The 26,149-nt window shown below is 36.8% G+C and overlaps 1 protein-coding gene across 2 annotated transcripts in view; it reads right to left on the bottom strand.

Moving 5' to 3' along the window:
* Positions 1-26,149, bottom strand: part of LOC150099795 (alpha-2-macroglobulin-like protein 1) — a 1,007,775-nt gene that overhangs the window by 754,546 nt on the left and 227,080 nt on the right. For both annotated transcript variants that reach the window (XM_090403789.1, XM_090403790.1), the window contains exon 6: positions 1,652-1,765. In XM_090403789.1, coding sequence (XP_090259915.1) covers positions 1,652-1,765 — 114 coding nt within the window. The remainder of the gene's footprint in view (positions 1-1,651; positions 1,766-26,149) is intronic.

The following is a 26,149-nucleotide window of genomic DNA, read 5'->3' as shown; positions in this document are numbered from 1 at the left end:
TAGGGGTGTTGTTAGATAGGGAGATGAAGTTCAGGGGACACATTGCTAAGATATCCAAGATTGCACATAGGATTACTTGGTTGTTGAGGAACAACACTGACATCCACAGATAAAGAGGTTATTATTCCCCTTTATAAAGTGTTGATACTTCCACATTTGGATTACTGTGCTCAGGTCTGGTCACCTGGATTCCTTGGAGATGAGGAGGCTGTGGAGAGGGTTCAGAGAAGAGTGACTAAAGTTAGTGAGTGATACTCCCTACATTGATAGATTGAGAGCTTGTGGATTGCAGAGGTTGGTTGATAGGTGGAGAAGAGGGGATATGACAGAAACATTTAAATTACTGAAAGGTTTTTATAGGATTGATGCAGGGGAAAATGTTTCAGCTGTGTGATAGTGATGGAAGAAAAAGAGGTCATCCCTGGAAATTAAAGTAGAGTGTGGTTAACAAGGGTGTGAGAACAAGGTTTTTTGCCTGTAAGGTGGTGAATGAGTGGAATTCATTGCTGACTCAGTTGTGAGTTCTTTGTCTGTAAATGAATTCAAGAAGAGATATGACAGATATTGTTTTGCTAGTTTGGGTGTCCCACAATGAGTCTACTGACTCCATGGAGATACCCATAATAATAATAATAATAAAGAACAAGCCAGGAGAGTGACTCCGTTAATAAGGAAAACAAAAGTAGAGTATGAGGAGAAATTGTCAAATCAGAAAGAAAAACCCTAGAGAATTTTTTTTAGATATGTGGCAAGCAGAAGGATCATGGTAAGATGAAGTTATTAAAGGATGAAAGTGGTAGAATAGTAACTGCTGCAGAAGACATTGTTGAGGTATTCAGTGATCAATTTATAAGGATATTTCATCCTGGTCAGGGTGGAATATGAGGAACTCAAGTGTAGAGGACATATGAAAGGATGGCTTAGTTGTGAGTGGGAAAGAGGTATTTGAGGAAATAAATAAACCCAATGTCAATAAGGCAATAGGATTTGATGGCACATCACCACATATTTTAAGGGAATGTTCCAGGGAATTGGCAGTAGTATTGACATGCCTGTAGGTGCTTATGGATCTGAGAATGGAATAGAAATAAAAGAGCTGATCAAAAACTAGAGACTATACATGAGAATTCTGAGAGAAATCAGGAGCATGAACAGATTGAAATGAATAGCAGAATCACATTAAAAATAAAAACATTAAAACTTAATGTCATCATTCTAATATGTGTCAACAGAGCTAATATAAGGTATGGTCACTGAAGCAGTATGGGAGAGAAAAGCTTAGATTAAAACAGGTGTTCAATACCTAGAATAGCAGAACAAGAAACACAAGAAGAAGATCAAGGAAAATGAGACCTAAGCCTAAGAAGAATGAAAAAATTGGATCTGATAATATTAGAGATATGACAAAAACAGATTGATTTGGAAGAAAACTGGGATAAGACACTAGTAATGATGTACACTTAATTATGTAGTACTATCGTAGGAGCCTGAAACTTTTAAGTTTGTCTTTTTGAAACTTTTTGCCCACACGGTTATAAAACAATAATGGATATTAATTACTATTTCTTATAATATTTTTCTATGCTCAGGTGAAGCCTTCTTGGGCTCTTTTCTGCATTAAACTTAACAGTTTATTGATTATAATTCTTACCATATTCCTCAACATGAAAATATTTTGAAGTGGAAATGTTTTGAATTTGAGAATGAACACTCCACAGGCCAAGGACAGGTTCTTCAGACAAGGGCATCTCAAGTTGAATAAGACCTAAGCAGAAATCATTGACATGCTGTAAATATATTACTAAACAACTTGAATATGTATAAATCAATTATTTAAATAGAAATAAAAGGTAAAATTTAATAATTTCTAATGATAACTTATTCTTACTCTTATTTCATATTCTCAATTTTACATTTCATTTATGTTTAGATTTCATTTTTACACTCATCTGCTCAATCTACCACATTCACAATTCAAAACTTGGAAAGGATTCAAAAGGTACAAAAGCAGATAGCATGTCTGCTGTGTGTGTTATGAGAATGTGGAAGAGGACTGGCAGTCTCTCATCAGGTTATTTAATCTAAGTGTCAGCTCAGCAAGGTTCAGAGAGTGGAAAGTGGAAAGAGGTCAAGATAGTTCCATTACATAAAGGAGACTAAAAGATAGAAGTAGCAAATTCTCATCTTCCTTTTACCCTCTTTTACTTTTTGGTGTCGAGGATTACAGATCAGTTAGTATATCAGATAAGGTGTTGTAAAAGTTGGTTAAGGTAGAAATTCAGGAATGGGTGAAAAGGAATATGATACTCTACGGTGAGCAGCACAGCTTTGTAAAAGGTAGGACCTGCCTAAGTAATTTACTAACATTTCATAAGGATGACAAATGAATTTATTATTATATAGTGAAACCTTCTGAGTATTCATAACTAAAAATTCACACATATACCACAGTAATTAAATTTTAATATGTAGATATTTTGTCTTAAGTATCTTAAGACATCATCAGTACAGTTATTACAAACAATACTAGGAATTACATTCAAAGGAACAACTAGTTCACATGCTTACATTGGAATTCCTCTATGTGTACAATAGCATTCTTCAGGACTAAAATATTCTGATGTAAATTAAAATTATATTAAAATATATCTGATAAATTTATTTTATACAATTGAGGATAATTTCCCAGACCTTTGGGATAGTGAGACAGTCTTTATTATGGTTAAGACTGGGTCTGTGATGTAAGTCTTCAGCACTTTCTTTATATAAATGCTCGTGTTTATATAAGGATTATCTAGCTTGGTGTTTTGCCATTGGGTCCTATGTTAAGGTTTTCAAGGCCAGATTTGTATGGTTTGATCGGACGGATGTGGTCTTGGTGTTCAGAGATGTGCTTACTTATAGATCTTCCTATTTGTCCATAGTATGACATTCTTACATGAAGAACATGGAACTTTGTATATGCCAGGTAGCATCATAGGTGAGAGTTTGTCTTTTGGAGAAGGTAGGAAATTGTGGATCTAGTTGATAGGTAGTGGCGAGTTTGTATTTCTTCATAAATTTTTGATAGACGTTCAGAGATGCCTTTGATATATATGGCATAGCAGTTCTACAGGCTTCTTCTTCTTGTCTGGATTGATGTGCAGGGAAGTGGCTGATATTTTTTGAATTGTTTTTGGGTTGTATCCATTTAATAAGGCTGTATCTTTAATAATATCCAATTCTTATTTTAAAGACTCTTCAGAGGAACAAAATTTGTGTGCTCTGGATACCAAAGATTTTATGATGCCATATTTTTGAGATGGATGATGAACAGATGAATTGTGGATGTAACGACCTGAAAAAGTTGGTTTTCGATAGACAGAAGTGGAGATGGAACTATCTTGTTTTTGTTGGATGTGTGTATCAAGAAAGGAGATAACTTGTGATGATTCTTTTTCTAGTGTGAATTTGATGTGAGGATGAAGGTTATTGATCTTATCTAGAAATGAATATAGATCTTGTTCAGAGCGACTCCAGACTGCAAAGATGTCATCAACATATCGAAGCCATATTTTTGGTTTTGGTTCAAGAGTGGAAATTCTATCTTCTAAGTGTTCCAGAAAAAGGTTGGCTAAGTTTGGTGATAAGGGAGAGCCCATTGCTGTTCCTTCCTCTTGTTTATAAAGTTTGTCTTTCCATGTGAAGTATCGATGTGATAGCAAATTTGAATAGTTCCATAATATCGGATGGAAATTTTTAAGTTAACAATTCTATTGTCTCCTTGTGAGGAATATTAGCGAAGAGAGAAAGACAATGTTGAAGCTTAATAGCATGTCTGTATCTGATAGTTGGATGTCTTTTATTTTTGTGTGGAATTCTGTGGAATTTTAATTGATGAAACTGAGTAGTCTATGAGAAGACAGAGAAGGTTCAGCAAAATTCTTGAAATTTTATAAGTGGGGCTGCTTATAAAATCCACAATAGGTCTAAGTGGACAGTTGTTTTGTGTGTTTTAAGTAAGCCATATATTCTGGGAGACCTTGCATGGTATGTTCTGAGTCTTTTTACTTTGGTTTCCTAATCTATGGATGTTGTTTCATCCAGTAACTTGTTGAGTTTCTTGAGCTGTCTTTTTGTAGGATCATAATCCAGCTGGGAGTACGTATTGCAATCTCAAAGCAGTAGATTCATTTATCAATCATATGAATTGGTATCTAAAACAACAGTGGTATATCCCTTACAGGCTTTGGTGATAACATGTTTTTATTTCATTTTAAGGAGTTGAGGGCTTTTAATTCTGATGGTGGAATATTCAGGTCTGAATTGGACAAGGGAAATAGCTACACCATGATACTCTTTGCAAAGAATATCACATGAAAAACTATTATATAAGTTGTGGCAAATGGGAATGGATATATAAAGCTGGTGGCAAGGATGAAGGGGGGGGGGACTTACAGACACCAAAGAAAGTATATGGTGAAAAGAAATATAGAAGAATGAAAGTGACTAACGAAGTGCCACAAATCTCTGTACTAAGAAAAACCATTGTTTAATTTGTATATTAATGATACAGAGAATGGTTTGGAGAAGGAGTATTCAGTTGTTTACTAATGATGCAAAACTAGGGAGGGCAACGGTCTTCCATGATGTATTCTGTCAAAAACCTTAGGAAAATCCAAAAGTATCCATTCCTCTTGTATATATAGCTCAATGATAACCATATTGGAGGTTTAATGGAATATTTACAGTACTAGGAAAGGATTAGAAACTAATTTTAATGCTTCCAATATTTCATCCCAATCACTGAGACGTCTTCAAGAATTACAAATAACTCTTGTAACACACACGCACGCACGCACAAAGACAACACAATACTACATGAAAAACATGGGTAAAGTCCTATCTAGATGGACACTCTCTTATGTTTATAGGTGGCCTAGGATATAAAGTGAGACCTCTGACAATTATAGGTTTATGCAGGTTTCCCAAATTGGAAAGTTTTATACATCCATATTTATTTAAATTTCTGATTTAAATAAATATGGATTTATTTAAATCAGAAATTTAAAATAAATATGCATTTCTGAGTTCTGCCGCAGATTCTAAAAACAGTCTTTCTTTTTTGAATTTACTATGATGGAGCATGGTGGTTTTCTTCTAGGACACCCTGCGGATTGTATCCAATACATGGTCTGTAAGTCAAGATTGACCATAGTCGTGATTGAGGATGTATGATTTGTGTTCTAAACTGGTCGTTGATCTACCTGTCTGTCCGAAGTAAGCCAGCTTGCAGGAATATGGTACTTTATATACTCCAGGCACTGAAAGAGAGTGAAAGAATAATAAATACCAGACTTACGAATTGGCTATTAGAAAATAACAAGATCAACTTCTACCAAACTGCATGCAGGTCTCAACACAGTAGAAGATCAATTATTTTATCTTTGCCAATCAGTCATAGATGGCTTTCAGAAAAACCACTGAAAAAGAAAACAGCAATATTCTTGGATCTCACAGCTGTCTACAATTGGAGTCTGGAGACAAAAGTTAATAAAAATTGCATATGATACTGGAATAAGGGGGAATGCATTAATTTGGATTTCAGATTTCATGAAAGGAAGAAAAATGAAAGTAAAAGTTAATGGAATTTATTCCAACATATATCAAACTTGAGCTGGAGTCCCACAAGGTTCTGTTTTAAGCCCATGGCTATTTCTCATCTATATGAACAATATCCATCCTCACATAATAAGTGACACAAAAATAGCATGCTATACAGATGATATAGCAATCTGGCACACAAGCAGTAATCCTCAACAATCTGAAAAAGTCCTAAATAATTCAATAAAAGGCTTAGAAAGATGGGCAAAAGGAACATAAACTACAGATAAACCCAGACAACACAAAACTGAGCATCTTCTCCACTGATAGAAAAAATGGACACAATTACAACTCTAAAATCAAAATAATACCAAAATAGAAAAAACAGTCTCCAAAATACTTAAGGCCTAACCCTAGATACTGAACTGAGATTTACAACTCATATTACAAATATATTTAATAAAATTCTTAAAAAGCTTAATATCACCAAAAGGAGGCTTTTGTGGAACAAAGTGGGGTGCAAAACTGAAGACACTCAAAACGACATATACCGCACTCACACTATGGAATATGCCCCATCAATCTGGGCTCCAGCTTCTACTAGCTCAGAAGTAAAACTTGACAGAGTACAATCAAGAGCAGCAAAAATTATCATAGGTGCAGTCTCATCCACAAATAATTTAAAAGCTCAACAAGAGTGTGGGCTTCATATACTAGAAGACAGAAGAAAACTCCCCACAGTCAAATTCACTAACAGAGTCAGAAGCCACTAACAGGATCACACTCACTCAGGACATGCAATGCCTGGACAAGAAAATCTAGATTAAAGAGATCATCAACGTTACAATATGATCATGAAATTAGAAAACAGATTGACTAAAAGCACCTATCAAATGAAATAAGCAAAGAGCCATTCTTTTCCACTATTCTACCAAAAACCACAATGATAAACTTAATCTCTTCGAACGTTGTTCAAAAAAGGATTCACAGCAAGAAAATAAAATAAAAGGACTCGACACTCTACATCACTTAAACAATCCAAACCATGTCATTGCCTACACTGATGGATCATCTGATGAAGCACTCAACCAAGGAGGTTCAGGGGTTTTTCTAACTCTTCCTGGAGGCAAGGAAATGCAAGTCAAAACCACAGCTGGCAAAATAGCTTCAAACTTCACTTGTGAATTTAAAGCCATACAAACAGCTCTCAAATTCTATCTCTCAAATCCAGTAATAAACACTACAGAAGGAATAACCATCTACAGAGACTCAAAATCTGCACTTGAAGCATTAAAAAAATGAAAAAACAAAACTCACACAGGAAATTCATGAACTACTAACAACCTTAAATTTGAAAAATAAGAACTGCACACTGCAATGGATACCAGCCCATGTAAATATTGAAGACAATAAAAGAGCAGACAGACTAGCCAAAGAAGCAAGACATTTACCTCAAAAATTACACCCATTATCTAACTGATGCTAACTCTGTCACCAAAATAAGATTGGTAAAACAAACTATCAAGAAGAAGAATGAATCAGTGAAATTAATGAAAATAGAGAAATAACCCCAATCACCACCAGACTAAGGACGGAACATTTTAAAGGAATGAAAATTCAACCGGATGGTAGTAGGAGCTATGAAACATGCAAAAACTGTCCAGGAGTTGAACTAACACCTATCTATATTTATTTTTGTCCAGCAATTGCTGCTGCTATACTGAAAATTGAGAATAATCCTAGAGAAAAGCTCTACTCCATCAAAGTTCAACAGATTGCCAAAGCAGTTCTACAGATCTACAGTCATATCTAGAAGCTCTTCAATGGACTTGACAACAACATTATTATTATCTTCTTGACCTCCATAGAGTCACAAGACTCATTGTGGGAAGTCAACACTAGTCAATACAAAGTCTATCGCATCATTCCTTAAAACTCATCCACCGTGTGACTTTCACCACCCTCTCAGGCAATGCATTCATGCTGCTACCACTCTCCATGCAAAAAGCTTACTTCTTAACCTTTTGCTCACTACTTCCTTTTACAACTTCCAAGGATAGCCCCTTGTCCTTGTTCTCGTCCCCTCATTCTAACACATGAAAATCTCCTTAGTGTTAACATGATAATAACCTTTCAACAGTTTTAATGTCTCAATCATATCCCCTCCTTTGTCTTCTATTGACCCAACTCTGCACTCTACATGCCCTCAGTCCATCCTCATAATCAACACTGTACAGTCCTGATATCATCTGTGCTATAAATCTTTGTATACTGTTCATCCTCTTCAAATCTGGGGGAGCAGATCTGAACAATGCAGATGTGGTCTGGTCAAGGCTTTAAAAAATGGGACCACTATCCTTTTAAATCTCATGATCAATGACCTCCTCCTCAGCATTGCAACAATTCTCTGAGATGTTTTCATAATCTTTGCAATATGTTCTCTGAACTTCAAATTTCTATCTACAACCTCCTCTAGATCCCTTGTTTCCTCCACTTCCTCCAACAACAACAACAACAACACAGAGAAAGAGGAGGAAACTGATTTTTGGTAGAAGGCTAGCAAATTTCCGGTGGAGCTTAAAAGCTGTGTAGAGGTTTTTTTTTTACTTTTTTTTTCTGTATTTCAACTGTATGTGCTGCGTGTTTATGCTCCAAGAAAAATCGCAGTTATAACCTACTTATCAACAGCATGTTTTATGATAGAGTCACCATACCAAATAATATCTTTCTTTTTACAATCACGTTAACCTGATTTTGGTTACTTACTAACTTATCTGATTCCATGCTTTGTTGTTTCTTATTCTGCTGCTTAATTAATTTTTTTTCCTTCCCATGTTCATTCAAAAGCCACTCGAGTTTCTGTAATTCCTGCATCATCTCTCTAATAATCTGCTTTAACTTTACTATTTTGAAAGTTAATTGATTTTCAATAACACCCTCAATATCTTCAATATCCTTCTCCTCAGTGTGGCATGCCTTCTTTTTCTCGACTTTGCCTTTCTTCCTAGCGTTACGTTTCTTGTGCATTTTTGGTGCCATTTTAAACTATATTTAATATTGCAATTTAACAAAAATATGTTATAAAACACTAAATACACTAAAATGTGCACTAATATAATATAAAACACTAATTTTCTAAGGGAAAAACACAACAAAAAAGATAAAAATCACCAATTTTACAAGAGCTAAATTCACAGACCAATCAAAATGCAGCCAGATTCCATGGACCTTACTACTAATAATAATTTATTATCTTGATTTAAATGAATGGGATATTAAATCCCATATTGTTTTAAAACCAAATAAGAAACTCAAAGATTGGAATCAGAGAGTTTCATGCCGAATATAGTAAACTATAAAAGTATTGGCGATTACTAGTGTGAGCTAATGCACGTAGTCCTAGTACGTAGTAGAAACTTGGGCAACATGCAGCAAAGGTGGTAAAGTTTTGATCGCTATTCTTGGTATTTTCCATAATGTAAAAACACATTTCCTAGGAAATGTATGCTGTTATTATATTATAGTGGGCGGTTACTACCCAGACCGGTTTCAGCCTTTATTGAGGCCTTCTCTGATTCCGATCTTTGAGTTTCTTATTCAGTTTTAAAACAATGTGGGATTTAATATCCCCTTAATTTAAATAATGTTTATATCTCCGAAATGAAGCTTGTTGGCTCTTTATATTTAAGTTATTATCTTTACTACTTATTAAATTTAATGTTAACTAAATCTACAAGGTGTTGTACCTTGTAGGATATTTTTTCAGGACAATAAAATACATAATCAAGGTGTTAAAATTAGAGCCATACTACAGCATTTAAAAAATGACTAATTAGTTAATAATTATATGAATGGAATGATTTCATTTGCAGGACACTTCTACAAATTGCATGATATAACTAAAAAGGCATTACAAAAAACAATGCAATTCAAAACAAATCTTTGATTTGTATTACAAAAAAAGTCTAGCTTTCTCTCTCATCAGCAATCTGAATGATACAGAATTAGGATATGATGGGCATTATGCTTTTTTTGCAACAATACCTCATACAAATTATACTGCTATGTGCATATAACTGTTTAACCATTTTATTCTGTTGCTTATGCTGCCTGAATCATGTAGATGGCAATGACTTTAACATCTTAATTAGTGTATATTTTAATACTGAAGAAACATCTCTAAATCACTTAAGGAATTGAACAACATAGATCCGAATATAAATTAAATTATACTTTAATAAATATTTCCGATATTTCGGCAATGTCACGTTGCCATTTCCAAAAGGAACTTACAAAAAGACACATGCACGCAGGCACTACAACACAGTAACTGAGAATGAAGAGATGAAGCTATTGTTCTCCTAGAAGTCCTGATGGTGCCCTCTAGCGGGCTAAGTAGGTGTTCTTGGCCATTGGGCTGAAGGTCTGCTGATGTATGCCTCCCAAATTTGGGGCAGTCGCATGCAACCAAATTTGTTGAGGTTTGGAGAGTTACTTAGGGCTGAGGCTGATTCCATAAATAGTCTTTCGAATTTGTATTTGCTACGGTGTATTATTGTAGCTTTCTTCCACCGTATTCTGTGGCGTATATCCGGAGCATGGTCTGCAAGACCAGAATGGCTGTACTTATGAAACCAGATGTAGTCCTTGTGGTCAGAAATTCTGATATTCGCTATCCTGCCTGTTTGGCCAAAGTAAGACAGCTTACAACTGCAAGGGACCTGGTATACAACAAGGTCCAGGGGAAGTGGTTGGTCTTTGGTGGAGCGGATAAGGGATGCCAATTTTCTGTAAGGCCTGTAACAGGTATTTTACAAGATCTTCCTATTTTATAGATCTTCCTATTTGTCCATAGTATGACATTCTTACATGAAGAACATGGAACTTTGTATATGCCAGGTAGCATCATAGGTGAGAGTTTGTCTTTTGGAGAAGGTAGGAAATTGTGGATCTAGTTGATAGGTAGTGGCGAGTTTGTATTTCTTCATAAATTTTTGATAGACGTTCAGAGATGCCTTTGATATATATGGCATAGCAGTTCTACAGGCTTCTTCTTCTTGTCTGGATTGATGTGCAGGGAAGTGGCTGATATTTTTTGAATTGTTTTTGGGTTGTATCCATTTAATAAGGCTGTATCTTTAATAATATCCAATTCTTATTTTAAAGACTCTTCAGAGGAACAAAATTTGTGTGCTCTGGATACCAAAGATTTTATGATGCCATATTTTTGAGATGGATGATGAACAGATGAATTGTGGATGTAACGACCTGAAAAAGTTGGTTTTCGATAGACAGAAGTGGAGATGGAACTATCTTGTTTTTGTTGGATGTGTGTATCAAGAAAGGAGATAACTTGTGATGATTCTTTTTCTAGTGTGAATTTGATGTGAGGATGAAGGTTATTGATCTTATCTAGAAATGAATATAGATCTTGTTCAGAGCGACTCCAGACTGCAAAGATGTCATCAACATATCGAAGCCATATTTTTGGTTTTGGTTCAAGAGTGGAAATTCTATCTTCTAAGTGTTCCAGAAAAAGGTTGGCTAAGTTTGGTGATAAGGGAGAGCCCATTGCTGTTCCTTCCTCTTGTTTATAAAGTTTGTCTTTCCATGTGAAGTATCGATGTGATAGCAAATTTGAATAGTTCCATAATATCGGATGGAAATTTTTAAGTTAACAATTCTATTGTCTCCTTGTGAGGAATATTAGCGAAGAGAGAAAGACAATGTTGAAGCTTAATAGCATGTCTGTATCTGATAGTTGGATGTCTTTTATTTTTGTGTGGAATTCTGTGGAATTTTAATTGATGAAACTGAGTAGTCTATGAGAAGACAGAGAAGGTTCAGCAAAATTCTTGAAATTTTATAAGTGGGGCTGCTTATAAAATCCACAATAGGTCTAAGTGGACAGTTGTTTTGTGTGTTTTAAGTAAGCCATATATTCTGGGAGACCTTGCATGGTATGTTCTGAGTCTTTTTACTTTGGTTTCCTAATCTATGGATGTTGTTTCATCCAGTAACTTGTTGAGTTTCTTGAGCTGTCTTTTTGTAGGATCATAATCCAGCTGGGAGTACGTATTGCAATCTCAAAGCAGTAGATTCATTTATCAATCATATGAATTGGTATCTAAAACAACAGTGGTATATCCCTTACAGGCTTTGGTGATAACATGTTTTTATTTCATTTTAAGGAGTTGAGGGCTTTTAATTCTGATGGTGGAATATTCAGGTCTGAATTGGACAAGGGAAATAGCTACACCATGATACTCTTTGCAAAGAATATCACATGAAAAACTATTATATAAGTTGTGGCAAATGGGAATGGATATATAAAGCTGGTGGCAAGGATGAAGGGGGGGGGGACTTACAGACACCAAAGAAAGTATATGGTGAAAAGAAATATAGAAGAATGAAAGTGACTAACGAAGTGCCACAAATCTCTGTACTAAGAAAAACCATTGTTTAATTTGTATATTAATGATACAGAGAATGGTTTGGAGAAGGAGTATTCAGTTGTTTACTAATGATGCAAAACTAGGGAGGGCAACGGTCTTCCATGATGTATTCTGTCAAAAACCTTAGGAAAATCCAAAAGTATCCATTCCTCTTGTATATATAGCTCAATGATAACCATATTGGAGGTTTAATGGAATATTTACAGTACTAGGAAAGGATTAGAAACTAATTTTAATGCTTCCAATATTTCATCCCAATCACTGAGACGTCTTCAAGAATTACAAATAACTCTTGTAACACACACGCACGCACGCACAAAGACAACACAATACTACATGAAAAACATGGGTAAAGTCCTATCTAGATGGACACTCTCTTATGTTTATAGGTGGCCTAGGATATAAAGTGAGACCTCTGACAATTATAGGTTTATGCAGGTTTCCCAAATTGGAAAGTTTTATACATCCATATTTATTTAAATTTCTGATTTAAATAAATATGGATTTATTTAAATCAGAAATTTAAAATAAATATGCATTTCTGAGTTCTGCCGCAGATTCTAAAAACAGTCTTTCTTTTTTGAATTTACTATGATGGAGCATGGTGGTTTTCTTCTAGGACACCCTGCGGATTGTATCCAATACATGGTCTGTAAGTCAAGATTGACCATAGTCGTGATTGAGGATGTATGATTTGTGTTCTAAACTGGTCGTTGATCTACCTGTCTGTCCGAAGTAAGCCAGCTTGCAGGAATATGGTACTTTATATACTCCAGGCACTGAAAGAGAGTGAAAGAATAATAAATACCAGACTTACGAATTGGCTATTAGAAAATAACAAGATCAACTTCTACCAAACTGCATGCAGGTCTCAACACAGTAGAAGATCAATTATTTTATCTTTGCCAATCAGTCATAGATGGCTTTCAGAAAAACCACTGAAAAAGAAAACAGCAATATTCTTGGATCTCACAGCTGTCTACAATTGGAGTCTGGAGACAAAAGTTAATAAAAATTGCATATGATACTGGAATAAGGGGGAATGCATTAATTTGGATTTCAGATTTCATGAAAGGAAGAAAAATGAAAGTAAAAGTTAATGGAATTTATTCCAACATATATCAAACTTGAGCTGGAGTCCCACAAGGTTCTGTTTTAAGCCCATGGCTATTTCTCATCTATATGAACAATATCCATCCTCACATAATAAGTGACACAAAAATAGCATGCTATACAGATGATATAGCAATCTGGCACACAAGCAGTAATCCTCAACAATCTGAAAAAGTCCTAAATAATTCAATAAAAGGCTTAGAAAGATGGGCAAAAGGAACATAAACTACAGATAAACCCAGACAACACAAAACTGAGCATCTTCTCCACTGATAGAAAAAATGGACACAATTACAACTCTAAAATCAAAATAATACCAAAATAGAAAAAACAGTCTCCAAAATACTTAAGGCCTAACCCTAGATACTGAACTGAGATTTACAACTCATATTACAAATATATTTAATAAAATTCTTAAAAAGCTTAATATCACCAAAAGGAGGCTTTTGTGGAACAAAGTGGGGTGCAAAACTGAAGACACTCAAAACGACATATACCGCACTCACACTATGGAATATGCCCCATCAATCTGGGCTCCAGCTTCTACTAGCTCAGAAGTAAAACTTGACAGAGTACAATCAAGAGCAGCAAAAATTATCATAGGTGCAGTCTCATCCACAAATAATTTAAAAGCTCAACAAGAGTGTGGGCTTCATATACTAGAAGACAGAAGAAAACTCCCCACAGTCAAATTCACTAACAGAGTCAGAAGCCACTAACAGGATCACACTCACTCAGGACATGCAATGCCTGGACAAGAAAATCTAGATTAAAGAGATCATCAACGTTACAATATGATCATGAAATTAGAAAACAGATTGACTAAAAGCACCTATCAAATGAAATAAGCAAAGAGCCATTCTTTTCCACTATTCTACCAAAAACCACAATGATAAACTTAATCTCTTCGAACGTTGTTCAAAAAAGGATTCACAGCAAGAAAATAAAATAAAAGGACTCGACACTCTACATCACTTAAACAATCCAAACCATGTCATTGCCTACACTGATGGATCATCTGATGAAGCACTCAACCAAGGAGGTTCAGGGGTTTTTCTAACTCTTCCTGGAGGCAAGGAAATGCAAGTCAAAACCACAGCTGGCAAAATAGCTTCAAACTTCACTTGTGAATTTAAAGCCATACAAACAGCTCTCAAATTCTATCTCTCAAATCCAGTAATAAACACTACAGAAGGAATAACCATCTACAGAGACTCAAAATCTGCACTTGAAGCATTAAAAAAATGAAAAAACAAAACTCACACAGGAAATTCATGAACTACTAACAACCTTAAATTTGAAAAATAAGAACTGCACACTGCAATGGATACCAGCCCATGTAAATATTGAAGACAATAAAAGAGCAGACAGACTAGCCAAAGAAGCAAGACATTTACCTCAAAAATTACACCCATTATCTAACTGATGCTAACTCTGTCACCAAAATAAGATTGGTAAAACAAACTATCAAGAAGAAGAATGAATCAGTGAAATTAATGAAAATAGAGAAATAACCCCAATCACCACCAGACTAAGGACGGAACATTTTAAAGGAATGAAAATTCAACCGGATGGTAGTAGGAGCTATGAAACATGCAAAAACTGTCCAGGAGTTGAACTAACACCTATCTATATTTATTTTTGTCCAGCAATTGCTGCTGCTATACTGAAAATTGAGAATAATCCTAGAGAAAAGCTCTACTCCATCAAAGTTCAACAGATTGCCAAAGCAGTTCTACAGATCTACAGTCATATCTAGAAGCTCTTCAATGGACTTGACAACAACATTATTATTATCTTCTTGACCTCCATAGAGTCACAAGACTCATTGTGGGAAGTCAACACTAGTCAATACAAAGTCTATCGCATCATTCCTTAAAACTCATCCACCGTGTGACTTTCACCACCCTCTCAGGCAATGCATTCATGCTGCTACCACTCTCCATGCAAAAAGCTTACTTCTTAACCTTTTGCTCACTACTTCCTTTTACAACTTCCAAGGATAGCCCCTTGTCCTTGTTCTCGTCCCCTCATTCTAACACATGAAAATCTCCTTAGTGTTAACATGATAATAACCTTTCAACAGTTTTAATGTCTCAATCATATCCCCTCCTTTGTCTTCTATTGACCCAACTCTGCACTCTACATGCCCTCAGTCCATCCTCATAATCAACACTGTACAGTCCTGATATCATCTGTGCTATAAATCTTTGTATACTGTTCATCCTCTTCAAATCTGGGGGAGCAGATCTGAACAATGCAGATGTGGTCTGGTCAAGGCTTTAAAAAATGGGACCACTATCCTTTTAAATCTCATGATCAATGACCTCCTCCTCAGCATTGCAACAATTCTCTGAGATGTTTTCATAATCTTTGCAATATGTTCTCTGAACTTCAAATTTCTATCTACAACCTCCTCTAGATCCCTTGTTTCCTCCACTTCCTCCAACAACAACAACAACAACACAGAGAAAGAGGAGGAAACTGATTTTTGGTAGAAGGCTAGCAAATTTCCGGTGGAGCTTAAAAGCTGTGTAGAGGTTTTTTTTTTACTTTTTTTTTCTGTATTTCAACTGTATGTGCTGCGTGTTTATGCTCCAAGAAAAATCGCAGTTATAACCTACTTATCAACAGCATGTTTTATGATAGAGTCACCATACCAAATAATATCTTTCTTTTTACAATCACGTTAACCTGATTTTGGTTACTTACTAACTTATCTGATTCCATGCTTTGTTGTTTCTTATTCTGCTGCTTAATTAATTTTTTTTCCTTCCCATGTTCATTCAAAAGCCACTCGAGTTTCTGTAATTCCTGCATCATCTCTCTAATAATCTGCTTTAACTTTACTATTTTGAAAGTTAATTGATTTTCAATAACACCCTCAATATCTTCAATATCCTTCTCCTCAGTGTGGCATGCCTTCTTTTTCTCGACTTTGCCTTTCTTCCTAGCGTTACGTTTCTTGTGCATTTTTGGTGCCATTTTAAACTATATTTAATATTGCAATTTAACAAAAATATGTTATAAAACACTAAATACACTAAAATGTGCACTAATATAATATAAAACACTAATTTTCTAAGGGAAAAACACAACAAAAAAGATAAAAATCACCAATTTTACAAGAGCTAAATTCACAGACCAATCAAAATGCAGCCAGATTCCATGGACCTTACTACTAATAATAATTTATTATCTTGATTTAAATGAATGGGATATTAAATCCCATATTGTTTTAAAACCAAATAAGAAACTCAAAGATTGGAATCAGAGAGTTTCATGCCGAATATAGTAAACTATAAAAGTATTGGCGATTACTAGTGTGAGCTAATGCACGTAGTCCTAGTACGTAGTAGAAACTTGGGCAACATGCAGCAAAGGTGGTAAAGTTTTGATCGCTATTCTTGGTATTTTCCATAATGTAAAAACACATTTCCTAGGAAATGTATGCTGTTATTATATTATAGTGGGCGGTTACTACCCAGACCGGTTTCAGCCTTTATTGAGGCCTTCTCTGATTCCGATCTTTGAGTTTCTTATTCAGTTTTAAAACAATGTGGGATTTAATATCCCCTTAATTTAAATAATGTTTATATCTCCGAAATGAAGCTTGTTGGCTCTTTATATTTAAGTTATTATCTTTACTACTTATTAAATTTAATGTTAACTAAATCTACAAGGTGTTGTACCTTGTAGGATATTTTTTCAGGACAATAAAATACATAATCAAGGTGTTAAAATTAGAGCCATACTACAGCATTTAAAAAATGACTAATTAGTTAATAATTATATGAATGGAATGATTTCATTTGCAGGACACTTCTACAAATTGCATGATATAACTAAAAAGGCATTACAAAAAACAATGCAATTCAAAACAAATCTTTGATTTGTATTACAAAAAAAGTCTAGCTTTCTCTCTCATCAGCAATCTGAATGATACAGAATTAGGATATGATGGGCATTATGCTTTTTTTGCAACAATACCTCATACAAATTATACTGCTATGTGCATATAACTGTTTAACCATTTTATTCTGTTGCTTATGCTGCCTGAATCATGTAGATGGCAATGACTTTAACATCTTAATTAGTGTATATTTTAATACTGAAGAAACATCTCTAAATCACTTAAGGAATTGAACAACATAGATCCGAATATAAATTAAATTATACTTTAATAAATATTTCCGATATTTCGGCAATGTCACGTTGCCATTTCCAAAAGGAACTTACAAAAAGACACATGCACGCAGGCACTACAACACAGTAACTGAGAATGAAGAGATGAAGCTATTGTTCTCCTAGAAGTCCTGATGGTGCCCTCTAGCGGGCTAAGTAGGTGTTCTTGGCCATTGGGCTGAAGGTCTGCTGATGTATGCCTCCCAAATTTGGGGCAGTCGCATGCAACCAAATTTGTTGAGGTTTGGAGAGTTACTTAGGGCTGAGGCTGATTCCATAAATAGTCTTTCGAATTTGTATTTGCTACGGTGTATTATTGTAGCTTTCTTCCACCGTATTCTGTGGCGTATATCCGGAGCATGGTCTGCAAGACCAGAATGGCTGTACTTATGAAACCAGATGTAGTCCTTGTGGTCAGAAATTCTGATATTCGCTATCCTGCCTGTTTGGCCAAAGTAAGACAGCTTACAACTGCAAGGGACCTGGTATACAACAAGGTCCAGGGGAAGTGGTTGGTCTTTGGTGGAGCGGATAAGGGATGCCAATTTTCTGTAAGGCCTGTAACAGGAGGTGAGGTCATGTTTTTTAAAATTTTGGTAATTTTTTTCTGAGGTGCCACGGATGTAGGGAATGGTGATGGATTTAGCGTAATCTTTGTTGAGGAGAGGGGGGGGGGGGCTGTGGTTTGTAGGTTTTAATATTTTTTGGATTTTTTTGGGGGGGTAACCATTGGCTGAGAAAGTGTTGAGGATATGATTTAGTTCAGTGTTTAGGGCCATGTCGTTAGAACAGATTAGTCTAGCCTTGTTGTATAGTGTTTTCACCACTCCATATTGTTGTGAGGGGGGGGGAGATTGTTGGTAAATGTATCTGCCTGTATGGGTGGGTTTTCTATAAACTGAGAAAACCAAGGTTCCATCAGGCTGGCGGGTGACTAGTGTGTCTAGGAAAGGGAGGCTGTTGTTTTCCTCTTTTTCCAGTGAACTTGATTCTGGAGTGTTGGTTGTTTAAGTGTGTTAAGAAGGAGAGGAGTGTTTCAGAGCCATTTGGCCAAATAGCAAACACATCATCAACGTAGTGAAGCCATATGGTTGGTTTTTGTGGGGCAGAGGCTAAGGTTTTTTTCTTCAAAGGTCTCCATAAAGAAATTGGCTAAGAGTGGGGAGAGTGGTGAACCCATGGCTGTCCCCTCTATTTGTTTGTAGAATTTTCCCTGCCAAACGAAATAGCCTGAGTTCAGTTTTTTATGTGTGATGGTGTGTTGCCAGTATAGTGTGTGAGCTCTTTGCCCAAAATGTTTAGCTAATTTGTATGTGGGGGAATCAATGCCATCCACTATGGGAAGTAATGGCACATTTTCTTTATGTATTTTTGGGAGTCCTTAAATATGGACTCCCAAAAATACAAAAAAGTAACTCCTCACTAGAGTTAAATGGTTTTAATCTGTTGGTAACTTCTACAGGCCAAGAAGTGACTTTCTTAAGGAGCCTGTGAAGTTTTCTAATTTGTGAGTTGGTGGGATTGTATTCGATAGGGAGGTAAGTAGCCCGATCTAACAGAAGAGCATTAAGCTTACCTTTGTAGTCCTTTTGGTTAAGTACTACAGTTGCATTTCCCTTATCCACTTTGGTGATAACTAATTCTTTATTATTCCTCATTTCCTGTAGAGCTTTAAATTCCTTGTTGGATATGTTGGTTTTTGGTGGTCTTGCTTTGGAGAGGACACAAGCTACATCCAGTCTTACACTGTTGGTGATTTGATGTGGAAGGTGGCAGATTCCGCGTTCGATCTGGATCATAATATCCTCACTAGGTATTTTTCTGGGAGCAATGGCAAAGTTGTGGCCATGTGAAAGCGCACTGAGTGCTTCAGGCTTCAGGGTGACTGAAGGTTGATTATGGTGTTGGTAGCAAGTTTTGGATTAACAGTAGAATTCTTTTTTAATTTTTCGAATTTTTCCATCTGTCGGCCTCGTATTTTTTCAAATTCTATGTCTGCAGCGGTACACGAGACGTCATGTAAAATAGATCACAGTTTGTGATTTAAAGTGCACGAAAGCGAAAGCTCATCTTAAAAGGCACAAATAGCTTCGTTAATTTCCGCTAAGAGAAACCGCGTGGCGGTGATTTGTTTGCAAGGCAACGCGTAGCTAACGCGGTTATATATATGGAGAGCTTTTCGTGAAACAAAACGGTGCTTGAATTTTACACAGTTCAGGATTACCTTATTATTCCAGAAGTGTTTCAGGAAAGTTAGACGATTTAATTGTCTAAACAGCTTCAACTTCATTTTGCTGTATTGGCGGGCCTTCCGTGAGATCGTATCTCCGTGGATGATGTTGATTCCCGTAGACAGACTTGTACGTTGGTTATGCATTTCTAAATCACTTAAGGAATTGAACAACGTAGATCCGAATATAAATTAAATTATATGCCATGGATTCACCACTCTTCCCATCCTTAGCCAATTTCTTTATGGAGACCTTTGAAGAAAAAGCCTCAGCCTCTGCCCCACAAAAACCAACCATATGGCTTCGCTACGTTGATGATGTGTTTGCTATTTGGCCAAATGGCTCTGAAACACTCCTCTCCTTCTTTACCAAAATTTTAAAAAAACATGACCTCACCTCCTGTTACAGGCCTTACAGAAAATTGGCATCCCTTATCCGCTCCACCAAAGACCAACCACTTCCCCTGGACCTACCTGGTGTATACCAGGTCCCTTGCAGTTATAAACTGTCTTACTTTGGCCAAACAGGCAGGACAGCGAATATCAGAATTTCTGAACACAAGGACTACATTCGGTTTCACAAGTACAGCCATTCTGGTTTTGCAGACCATGCTCTGGATACACGCCACAGAATACGGTGGAAGAAAGCTACAATAATACACCGTAGCAAATACAAATTCGAAAGACTATTTATGGAATCAGCCTCAGCCCTAAGTAATTCTCCAAACCTCAACAAATTTGGTTGCATGCGACTGCCCCAAATTTGGGAGGCATACATCAGCAGACCTTCAGCCCAACGGCCAAGAACACCTACTTAGCCCGCTAGAGGGCACCATCAGGACTTCTAGGAGAACAATAGCTTCATCTCTTCATTCTCAGTTACTGTGTTGTAGTGCCTGCGTGCATGTGCCTTTTATGTAAGTTCCTTTTGAAAATGGCAATGTCACGTTGCCGAAATATCGGAAATATTTATTAAAGTGTAATTTAATTTATATTCGTATCTATGTTGTTCAATTCCTTAAGTGATTTAGAAATGCATAACCAACGTATAAGTCTGTCTACAAGAATGAAGAAACATCCTAGAAGGAATATAAAATGAATGATAGAGTGAATTTATCATCATTGTCATTAAATTATTGATATGCATCCCTTTAGAATGGTTTACAGAATATTACGATAGTTTATATTATTATTAACTCCCTATTGACCATTTTCTGCCAAAGCCTATGTAACACTAATCTGTTCTCTGTCAGGACTCCAATATATTGTTAGATCTTGTATTCAATTCTAAGGTATTTCTTACTGTATTAACCTAGATCATGATCTTCCACCTGTGTCGTTTTCTTGCCATCCTGGCAAAAAAAAACACTTGTTTTACTAACAATTTTGTTCCCATTCTGTTCAAGTAATCATACCACTCTAGACTAGCTCTGCTCACACATTTTTCAATGCTAATGTCAAATTCCTTCCTTAATATCCATATTTTAATATGATTCTGCCATTGATGCCATCTGTTCACTTCCTACTTTTTCTGAGGACTTGCATATCTATGTTCTTCAATCTTCAATAAAGTATTTTACAAAGGGTTTCCAAAAAGCAAAGTAACACATTTTTTTTCTCAAAGATATTTAAAACTAGGAAGTTGAAATTATACACCAAGAAATGTGACCATGCACTACTTTTCCACAAAGTCTCCAAATTTATTGATGCACTTGTCTCAACAAGAGATCAGTTTATCAATACCAATACTGAAGAAGTCCATACCCACACCCAGTAACCAACATCGCACCACTTGATGAACTTCCTATCCATAGTGAAATGCCTTCCGGAAAGGTGTTTCTAGAGGAGGAAGTGAACAAACGAAAGTCTGAAAGTGCTAAGTCTGGGCTGTAAGAGGAGGAGGTTGTGGCAGCATTTTCCAACAATTACAACACAACCACTCACACATAGTGTGTGTGCAATGTGTATGGAATAGTGTTGTATTGCACCAAAATCCTGACTGTCAGAAGTCCTGGTCATTTGCATTGAATGTTGGCTTTCAGTTTGTTCAACATTGCACAGTAATGCTCTGTATTGATGGTTCCCCTTCCCTTCCCCCCCCCCCTTCAGCAAGAAGTCTACCAACAGAAAGCCTTGGTGATCCGAGAACACTGTGACCATGACTTTTCAGGCAGTGGGAACAGTTTTGAATGTTTTGTGCATAGGAGATTCAGGATGTTTCCAGGTCATGAAGTCTTGTTTGCTCTCCAGGGTAAAGTAAACCCATATTATATCTCCTGTGACTAGGCGAGTGAGAAAATCCTAGCCTTTGTCACTGCATCATAATAGATTCTCTAGACACATCCCCATGCATGTTGCTTTGTGTTCCACTGACAACTGCCAGGGCACCCAGTGGGAGCTCAACTTTCGAAAGCCAAGGACATTGTGAACAATTTCGTAAACAGTGAACTTACTCATGTTCACCACTTGTGCAATTTCACGAGGTGAGCTCACCAGTCTTCAAGAACAATGCACGAAAATGTTGTCTTCTGTCTTGCTCAATGAAATCCTGCCTGCCCACCTGATGTCAATCTTCAATGTCACCACAGCTCACTGTGGTGACATTGAAGTGACATTCATTGCACCAAAAACACACCTGTTTCTTTGACATCACCTTTTTGCAATACACAGCAACCAGTTCACGGTGATTGTCAGTTGGTGAAGTCCCTTTTGCTTGTAAAACGAATAACTCCACAGACACCATGACCAGACTTTCATGGTGGCTGCTATCTTGCAACTGGAATTAGCTGTGAGGTGACAGTAGTGCCACACTGCAGTGGCAGACTTTCTGAATGTTATTGACAGGTCTATCTGTCTGCTGTGTGTTTTATCTCATTCCCTTTCGCCATTATTAAGGACAAAAAATGTGGTACCTTACTTTTTGGAAATAACTCTTATTTCTAACCCAGCTCTCAGCTCCTTAAGTTAAAATTGATTTGAATACTATCTTGTATACATCTGGTGTATTGTTTTGAATAAATTGGAAGATGGGGTCGGAATCGAATGCATAACAGTGGAAGACGAGATGAAGCTAAGTTTTCATTACTGTATTTAGTTTTATTTCATTTTATTTATTTATATTTAGTGTACTTAAATGTTTTGTTTTGCTTGTAATTGTTTGTACTTTTTCTTTTATTTTCAGTTTGTGTGTTATCTTATTTTGACACTATTTTGAATAATTAACGATTATGCTAGTAGTTTCTCGGCAGTAAGGAATGATGGCAGATTCAGCTGCAGTCGCCAAGTCCTCTGCATTTAAGAACTCTGTTATAAGTAATATAATAAGGGACTTTGCGGCATGCAGTACTTGCGGCATGTATGCGTCTTGGGAATTGGATATGTGGCTTGTGAGAAGGGGAGATGCGTGTGTGCGTAAAGTGCAGACAGTGGGAGGAAATAAATGCATTAGATATATCAATAACCGAGCTTGTTTCTCCAGGAAGGGAAAATGAATATAGGAAGATGAGTAGTGTGATAGGAGAGAATGAAGAAAGAAATATGAACTAGAAAATAATAGTTGATAGTGCGGAACACGTGAGTAACTGTGAAAGTTTAGGAGATGGTTTTGTTTGGGAGAGTGAATTTTGATTCAGAGTGACTGACCTGCAGAAGGAGATAGATGTGCTGAAAGAGGAGGTGGAATGTCTTGTGAATGAGAGGAGAAGTATGATAGATAACATTAGGAGAATGGAAGAGATAAATGCAAAGCAAATCAGAATAGGGGATAGAGTTTTAAGAATGATAGGAGAGGAGAGAACTTTGGAAATGAGAGAAGAATAGAGAATGGAAACATTAGTAGAGAGAGGTATGGGAGTGCTAGAAGAGGAGAGAATGGAAACAGGAGAGAGGGAAGGAGAGAGAGGTATAGGAATGCTAGAAGAGAGAACAGGAGCAGTAGAGGAGAGGGGATGAAAGAGACTTATGGAAATGAAAGAAGAGGAGAGAATGGAAACAATAGGAGAGAGGGATTGGTAAGATGTATAATGTATGGGGTCTCAATGATCCGTGGTGTTCAAGATAGCATGGTGAGGTGTGTTTGCCAAGAGGAACGATAGAAAGTGTGGCTATGGCAATTAAGAGAGGTGAAAGGGTGGATGAGATGATTGTGATGGTAGGAACAAATGACTTGAGCGGTAATGTAAGTTGGGCAGTGAAAGATATGAGATTTTTGCTTGAGGCTGTACGGAAGAAGACAGAGAGAGAGAGAGAGGAAAGTTATTGTGCGTGCTGCCTAAGTATAATAATGACAAGCTGAGCAGAAGAGCAGTAATATCGAATGACATAATAGCTAGAATGTGTGACAAGAGAGAACTGGAATATGTGGATTTTTGGAGTGCGTTTGAGGACAGAGAGGAATTGTATGCCAGAGACCGCTTACATTTGAACGAGGAAGGACGTAGGCATCTGGAGAGATTGCTATTCTGAACAAGTCAGTGTTTCCCAGGGGGGATGGCAGCAGGGGCCGCCTCTTGTGGGAATGGCTACTTGGGGGAAGGGGGGGACGACATCAGGTAACACCGAGCCCATTGGAGTCTAGAGGGGAATAATGCTGAGTATAGAAATAACGGCATTTATATGCTTTACACTAATCCCAGGATTATCTGGAATAAGGGAGAGGAATTAGTGGCGCAGATAGCATCAGCCTGGGCAAAACTTATTGGGATTACTGAGATGTGGTTGACAGAAGAGGATATAATAACAGGAATAAAAGTCACTGGGTACAGCATTTTTCAGCAGGATAGGAAGGGAAAGTGTGGTGGTGGAGTACTGCTTATGATAAGTGACAACCTATGTCCTCTACAAGTGGAGGCTTTGGAAAGCAGTGACACTAATGATTTTGAAAGCATATGGTGTGAGGTAGAGGTGGGCAAGACAGGATATTTAGTGGGGTGTCACTCAAGATCCAGGAGCACAGAGGGTAGGGACCAGGAGATGTTTAGAGTTGAGTTTGGCAAGTGCAAGAAGAATGATTGTTATGGGCGATTTTAACTACAGTATTATAAATTGAGGAGAGGAAGATGCATGTTGCAATAAGGGAATGGAATTTCTAGAATTCTTGAGGGAACAAATGTCTTAGGCAACATATAATAGAGGGAACAAGAGGTTCAAGAGTTTTGGATTTGGTTATAGCATCAGAAGAGTTGATAATAACTGAGATCACATCTCTCCCACCAGTTGGAGAGAGTGACTATATGGTTTTGACTTGGAAAACGAATAGACATGCAGTAGTATCAAAGAGACGGGAACGAATGTGGAATTATAAGGCAGGTGATTATAATAGTCTAAGATATCAACTTGGGGAAGTTTCATGGAAGACAAATTGGAAGGCCGGGATAGCATTAGTGTGTGGTAAATTGTGAAAGAATATTTGTTAGCAGCAATAGTAAGTTGTATACCACGAGTGAAAAAGAGGACACAATTTGGTGTAAAGTGGATGACAAGCAATATTAAACAGGAATTGCATGTGAAAAAGAGGCTATGGAAGAGATATAAGGAGATAGGTGAAGAGAAGATGCATGAAGAATATAAGACACAGGTCAGAAGAGTGACCAGATGGTAAGGAAGGCAAAACTCAAATATGAGATGAGATTGGCCCTAAGATCCAAAGAAAAATCGAATGGAGTTTTTTTAGCTATGTCGCCAGTAGGAGGAGAACTGACTGTGGAAGAATGATATTGTGGGATAAAAATGGGAACAGAGTGACTGATGCAGAGAACATAGTGGAATTGTTCAATGAACACTTTATTGGAGTATTTCATCCTGGAGGAGTCAGTTTTAATACTAGAGGGATAGGGCAGGTTCGAGGTTTAGAGGTACAGGAGGAGAGTGTGTTTCAAATACTGAGTACTCTGGATGTCAGTAAAGCTGTGTGCCTGGATGGTATTTCAGCAGGAGTTTTGAGAGAATGTGCAAGGGAATTAACAGTGCCTTTGACCTCGCTTTTCAATGAAAGTCTGGTTGCGGGAAAGGTGCCCATGAAATGGAAGGAAGGTAAGATAATGCCATTGCATAAGGGCGGTAGCAGACTGGATAATTATAGGCCAGTTTGTGTTTCATTAGTAGTTGTTAAGATCTTGAAGAAAGTAGTGAGGGACCGTATACAACATTGGGAAGATGAGGGTAATGTTATCTGGCGCTCTTGTTTTAGCAATATGCTAGCCTTTTATAATAAAGATACAAGAGCATTAGATGAGGGAAAGGCACATACTGCCATTTTCTTATATTTAGCAAAGGCATTTAACAGGTTGCCACATGATGAGCTGATATTTAAGTTGCAGCACATGGGTCTGGATGTCAGATTGGTCAACTGGATTTAGGATTGGCTGTCTGATAGGTATCAGAGAGTTGTGTATGGTGTGGCAGTTTCAAGGAGGCAGAGGGTTACAAGTGTGGTCCCACAGAACTCAGTACTGAGACCTATATTGTTTAACCTTTATATCAGTGACATTGTCATTGGATTGCAAGGGGATATTCAGTTGTTTGTGGATGATGAAAAGCTGGGAAGGATTATTAGTAATAGTGGAGATGCGGCAGCCCTGCAAGA

Source organism: Typopeltis vanoorti, chromosome 14 (assembly GCF_054136105.1).
Source record: "Typopeltis vanoorti isolate ZY-2024b chromosome 14, IOZ_Tvanoo_1.0, whole genome shotgun sequence".
Classification (NCBI taxonomy): domain Eukaryota; kingdom Metazoa; phylum Arthropoda; class Arachnida; order Uropygi; family Thelyphonidae; genus Typopeltis; species Typopeltis vanoorti.
This window is presented reverse-complemented; position numbering and strand designations above follow the sequence as displayed.